General features: G+C 56.8%; 1 protein-coding gene across 1 annotated transcript in view; it reads right to left on the bottom strand.

The window, feature by feature from the left end:
* KMT5B (lysine methyltransferase 5B) overlaps nt 1-6,451 on the bottom strand; it is a 45,541-nt gene that overhangs the window by 3,641 nt on the left and 35,449 nt on the right. Inside the window, exon 11 of the mRNA XM_029957366.1 lies at nt 8-474. Coding sequence (XP_029813226.1) covers nt 8-474 — 467 coding nt within the window. The remainder of the gene's footprint in view (nt 1-7; nt 475-6,451) is intronic.

Genomic DNA, 6,451 nt, shown 5'->3' with positions numbered 1-6,451 from the left:
CGGAGGCCTCCTTGGGGGTCGGCCTCGTCCGCGCCGACCGCCTGGTGGGGTACGTGCCGGGGGCGGGCGGCGGGGCGCCTCGCCCCGAGCTCGCTCTGTGCTCCCGGGCCGCGTGTCTGGTTAAGCACCCGCTCGCTGCTGTGGCTTGGACTGGTCCCTCTGGCTCCTTATCTTTCTTAATGGGTAAGTTTTTGTACAGAACTACTTTGGGCTCCTTCAGTACTAAGTTTCCCATCTCCAGTTTTCTCGAAGCACTCTTTTGCTCCAGCCGTTTGCAGTGATTTCGTAATTTTATCTTTGAAAGTAAAGGCTTTGCAGGCTTTTTCAGTTTCTTTGGTACCCTGGAATTATGTATGTGAGTTAGCTTAGATGAGGTAGAGTTGGAAGAAGCTGGAATCCTCGCCATGGACTGCCTTGTCAATGCTCTGCTCCTGCTGTTCTTTTTCACACCAACTGAAGATTTTCGGTTAGGAGCTGCAAGGTTAAAAAAAAAAAAAACAAACAACAGGATGAACACCAGGCTCGGTAACACAGGAGAGCTCAACGAAACGATGCCCAACCCTGTCGGCTACGAAACGTCTGGCTCACCCCGGCACGTGCCAGACGGACCCCCTTCGGCCCCTGCCAGGCGCGTGGGCACCCCCTCTCTGCTCCCCTTTGCCTCCCCGACTGCGGCCTCCGACTCGTGGAGCATCTGCGCCTTTCACACAGCGAGGACCTGGCTCTCACTCTGGCCTCCTCCATAATGTATCTAAATACTTCTTCTCCTGAGTTTGAAGTAAACTTAAAAATCCGTGTTTCATTCGCAAATTCTTCTTAATGTCCTCCTCTGAAACAGGTTTCTAAAATCCATTACTCAGTAACTCAAAGTAAGCATATCACTTACTTTGTGAAACGTAATAGATAACAGAAGCAGATCCTTAATGAGCCCTAACGGACGCAGGCCGTCACAGTGGCTTCAAACAGGTGAGAGGGACGTTAAGATCGGTGTAGTGTTATTCCCAGCCGGCACTCGCCCGCAAAGAACCGCACTGCGCATTCTCCCTCCAACTCCGTGGGGGCCAGCAGGCTTCCGAGGGCCGGAGGTCTTCCTTGGCCCCGTCCCTCCAGACACGGCCCGCTGCCAAGGACCGAACTCTGGAGGGAAGGCAGCTCGCTGCGAGTTATCCTCTCGGGACAAAGGGGGTCCAACTTCCTCTGGACAAGGATGCAAAGGCTGCAGTGACCCTATGGGGACAGCCACCTGAGGACCAGCAGGATAGTTGACCAGTCTCTCAAAAAGTACTATGTGACTCAAGGTCACGCTGCTTCCTTGAGGAGTTTCTTCCTGACCTTGCCCCAGACTTCTGTTCATCTCTATTTCTCTATTTACATTTTGGACCTGTGTGTTCCGTGTTTTTCGGGAGTCAATTTCTCATTATTTAGTGCCCCCACCCCCCACCTGAAACCCCTTCCCCATCAAACTACACTTTTCAGTCATTCACTACAGAACCCGCGATGACCAAACTAATAATCCCCACTTCTCACCAGAAAACAGGGAAAGTAAAAACAACTGTGGGTCAACCCAGCACACTGCCCAAGGGTTGCCAGGGCGACTGTCCCTCCTTCTACGAGGCTATGCAAGTCACCATGAGTTTTTATTGAGACAGAAGAGCAAGAATGCATCACGAGCATTTCCAGAAAACATCAAGCCACCAGGAATAGAAGGCTCTGCAGCCAAGAAGGGTGTCTCCCAAACCAGCAGGACCCCAGGGAAGGGACCCTCTGACCCGAACAAGAACGTGCTCATCCATGTTGGCCACCACCGGGGCGGCCACTGCGTTTTAGACTTGGGAGGAGGAGTGGTCTGGATGCCTGACGGTGGAGAGCCACCGAGGCGGCCTGAACTGGAATTATGCAGAACTAGCGAGAGACTGTCTAAGTAGAAGGGGGCGCAGGGCGCTCTGCAGTTAAAGGCCTTCTCGTACAAGACCCCTGTGAGGCAGACCGCGCAGATGTGCTCACAGATGTAAGTGTGTGTGTGTGTGGGGGGGGGTCCGCCACGTGGCTGTCTCATGTGCTCAGCCCGTGACGCCTCAAGGCCCGTCCTGTGACCAAGCTGAGTGGTTCTCAGCCGTGGTTCTCTTTTGCCCACCCTGCCCTCACCCCCCTTCCCTGTGCAAACCCACATGCCGCATGCCGGGCGGCAGTGCCCCTACCATCTGGGTCCAGCCTGTCCCTCTAAAGAGGCAGCTTCTGTCAATTTTAGAAAACCTTCTTGTCAAGTCCAGCGAACACTTTCCAGCCCTTTCTCCCTCTTCCTTCCTCCGCAGAACAAAGGTGTTGCTCACCGTTTTCCTTCCTGAAAACTCCTGTCCCACCGGCTGCCCCTAAGAGCGCCCTCTCCTGGCCTTCCATCCACCCCTTCAACTGCACCCCTCAGGCCTCTGCCATCCTAGACCCTCTGGAAACTACACGAAATCTCTGAGAACCCCCCCCACCCCCATGGCTCTTACACTGAGGCACTGGCAGCTCCTGAACCCCTTGCTCTAGCCTCTCTCCTAGATTACAGATCCAGTTCACTGAACACCTGCTGGCTTCTAGATCTTCTCGCGGGGACGGGCTCCTCACAGTCAACAGGCCCAAAATGACTCGCCATCAAGCTTCATGGCAGCTTCTCCTTCTAAATCGTCCACCCCGCTCAGGGTAACACCGCTGTCCACCCCGCTGCCCGAGCAGGCCCTGGGAGGTCGCCCCCGACTCCTGCTTTCCCCGGCCGCCTCGCCCTTCTGCCCCGCGGCGCCCCCACGCCACCTGCTCTCTGCTCTCCTGCCTTTCCTCATCTCTCCCATCGCTCCTCCGACATTCTAGTCCCCACTTCGGGGCCAGAGTGATGTTCCTAGTAGAACATGTCACTGCTGGGCTTTCAACCCTTCAGTAACCGAATGCCCCAGGAATAAACCCAAAATAAATCTCTCTTTCCTGCCTTCTGCTCCAGCCACGATGCACTTGGCTTGCTGGGGTCCTACACTTGCCACTGCGTCTCCATCATGAACTCCCTTGCTCTGCACCTGCCTCACTTGGCCAACCCCCCGTTGCCTTTATGACTCGGCGTAGGAAACACTTTGCACGGGGAGCCTTTCCTGACTTTCTACAAAGGACAGGTCACCCTCCCCGTGTGTTTTTGGAGAACCGAAAATTCTCCTGACTCCGGCTCTTATTTTACTCCATTAGGGGAGTCTCGTTTTGTGACAATTCTGAACCCACCCCCGCTTCCAGCAGATTCTCTGCTTAGCTGATGGCAGTGAACCGCTCGGCAGAGGGACTTTATTGTTTCTGTGTCCTAACAGCACATGACGGACCGCGTCTGATGCCATGGGCACTCCCTGCTGCGTTCATGCGCGTGGCGGCCTGGTCTCTTGTGTTACAAGCCTCCTCTCATCAACCGCCGAACTAAAAAGGATGCTCAGCAAGACAAAGGTCAGAAAAGACACAGACAAGCTGGGCAAGGGGCATGTGAGCAACGGACCCAGAGCACGGCCCCATGGGCACCAAGGGCTCTTTCCTCTCCAAGCAGGTCCACCCTGTCCTCGGAGGCTCGAGGACCACAAGCGGCGCGGGCGGGAGAGACAGTCGGCACAACGCACACTAGTGGGAGCCTGTCCAGAGACCAAAAGGCTCTGACTGGGTGGGCATGAGGCGCACACCCCCCCCTCCCCCCATGGGTACCCTGCTGTCAGCACCATGGGGCGGGGGGGGGGGGCTCTCTGGCCTGGAGGCGGGGACAAATCCCAAATGCGTAAACCTAAGACAGTGATTTCAGGTGGAGAAACACTTTCTCGGCAATTACTACACACAAGGTGCTGTGCAAAGTGGCCAAATTAGCACGACCTCCCTCCTAACAGGCATGCTCTGCAGGAAGTGCCACCACGCCCACGTGAACCGCGTGCCTGAGACGCAGGGGACAGGATCGGGACTAGGGTCTGTGGCCCCAGGCCCGCTGTGTTGTTATGGGCCAGCGTCTGCTCCTGGGCAGTGGGGTTGCCCTGCGTGGGTGTCAACAGTCATGGCCAGATACAAGGACGGCAAGACGACATCCAGCCCGCTCTCTACCGGGAGCGCCCCCGAGAGGAGCACCACCAACACCACGACCCAAGGGCCATCCGCAGCCTGGCGTCTTCAGCACTCGAAGATCCAGAAAACCCTCAGTGAGACTTTACAGCTTTCTGTTCCAGTTTGTCAGGGATAAGCATCCTCCACCTCACACGACCGACACAGACCGGCAGGGCTGCCTGGAACAGGGTGTTGGAAGGGACTCCGAGGGAGCCGACAGGCTTAGCAGCAAAGAGCATTCAGACCAGCAGCGAAGGCGGTGCCGGCGGGGAGTGAGAAGCGGGCTGGCCCACCACCTCTAGGACGGTGCTCTGGAGTCAGGGTAAGCTGAGGGCGCTGGCCCGGCCTTCTGGGCCTCGCCCTGCCTTGCGGCAGGACTCCAAGCCCGTGTTCCACAGCACTGACTTTGGGGGAGGCCTAGCCACGGAGACCCAAGAGGCCTGAGAGACCAGAATCTTCTAATGATGGCGTTACCATTCAGGCGCGTGGGCTGAATTCGTAAAAATGGACGCTGTCGTCTCCTCTCTCCAGAAGCTACCGTCAACTTGTGGCTCCAGACACCTTTCAAAAAAACTCTGCACAGAAGCCGATAATCCTTCTCCCGACTGGGCGGAAACGCTTCCCTAGAGAACACACAAGCCGCCCCGGGGCCCCAGCCGCAGGCTCGCTCGCCTCCCGGGAGAGGCCTGGGCGGCTCTGGCTCTAGCGCAGCCTCACTTCAGCAAGCCTTCCCTTCAAACAGGTGGGAGGGCGTGGCCGAGACACGCGTGCCAGAGTGCAGGGCCGCTCCTGTGAATGTGACCTCAGGGGAGCCGGAGCAGGTCCTGCGGAGCCGCACCTGTCAACTCTAACACACTGCCCTCCACATTAGTTACACTGACCCTCCGAGTCCCCAAAACGATCATTCTGCAGAAAGGTGCCTTGAACCAAGTAAGCTCCACCCCCCACCCACCCCCCGCCTCCCCCGGCCCCGAGAAGCAGTCACCGGAAAGTGCTGCATTTCTACTCAGGAATGCTGGGACCACAGCTCAAAGGGACCACTGGTCAGCTCGGAACTCAGCCGTGGCATTTCTAGACCATGCTGCAACATCCCCGTGTGCCTGTGGCCTCCCGGAGCTGAGGCTTCAGCTCCCTGTGTCTCTTCAACAACTAGTAGGCTTTTAAGAAGTACTTGGGGGGCGCCTGGGTGGCTCAGTCGGTTAAACCTCCGACTTCGACTCAGGTCAGATCTCACATTCGTGGGTTCGAGCCCCTCGTCAGGCTCTGTGCTGACAGCTCAGAGCCTGGAGCCTGCTTCCGGTTCTGTGTCTCCTCCTCTCTCTGCCTCTCCCCCTCTCATGCTCTGTCTCTCTCTGTATCAAAAATAAATAAAACATTTAAAAAAAAATTAAAAAAAAAAAAGTACTTGGGTTACTAATAACAGAGATTCCCTAGATGGCCACACTGTAGTCAGTACACTTCTAGAAGCCGTCTATGTTATGCTCTTTTGGTTTCTGTGGTGTACTGAGTTCAGTATTTATACAGGCGCAGAGCTAACGCCCTCCCCCGTGTCACAGGGCCATTCGGTGTGGGCAGCGTGGTGGCCGTGGCCATGCTCTTTAAGTGTCTCATGCACGTATATTTCTAAATCGGGCTTCACAAGTCTCCTGTTTCACCAAGGAACCAGACTCCGAAAACAAAACATTGATTATGTTCCATTTATTATTAGAACCAACAGTCAACAGTGAATGGCGGGCTAACTGCTTGCTCTTTCTGGTCCCCTGGGACAGTAAAGGCTGCAGCAGAGACTGCCGGCTTACACGTGGCCCCTGGCCCGACCCCCTCGGCAGGCAGGTGCAGCAGGCACGGCAGGGACATTCACCATCGTGGGAGGGGCCTTCCCTTTGCTCCAGGACGTTCTGCAGGGGAGGGGTGCCCCTGTGCTGAGCTGAAAACATCTGAAGACAGGGAGAGGGAGAGGGGCCTACGTCGGCCAGACTCAAGGAGGCCCAGAGGCGCCACCAGGTCCCCATGGACACTTGGGGTGCCGAAAGAGGCGGCCCTAGGGATCACGGGAGTCAAAACTCTGAAGCCGCAGTGCTGTCAGAACCAGCGGACTAACGAGCCTGCGGCTTTGGCGGCGGGAGAGGAAACGAGCAGCCGCGAGAATGGCTCCAGGACTCAAGCTCCACAGGCACGACGCGCTTCCTTCCGCCGGCGACGCCTCCTCCGCTCTCTTCGTTACTCTCCACTCTCCTCCTCCGGCTTCCGTGCGGTCTCGCCCCCTCGTACAAGTGGCGTCCTAAGACTGGCCGCTGCTCCTCCCCTCCCACTGCGCTCGGCAGCGGCTAACACAACACGTCCTAGCAGAGCAACCTTC

This window comes from Suricata suricatta, chromosome 11 (genome assembly GCF_006229205.1).
Source record: "Suricata suricatta isolate VVHF042 chromosome 11, meerkat_22Aug2017_6uvM2_HiC, whole genome shotgun sequence".
NCBI lineage: Eukaryota > Metazoa > Chordata > Mammalia > Carnivora > Herpestidae > Suricata > Suricata suricatta.
This window is presented reverse-complemented; position numbering and strand designations above follow the sequence as displayed.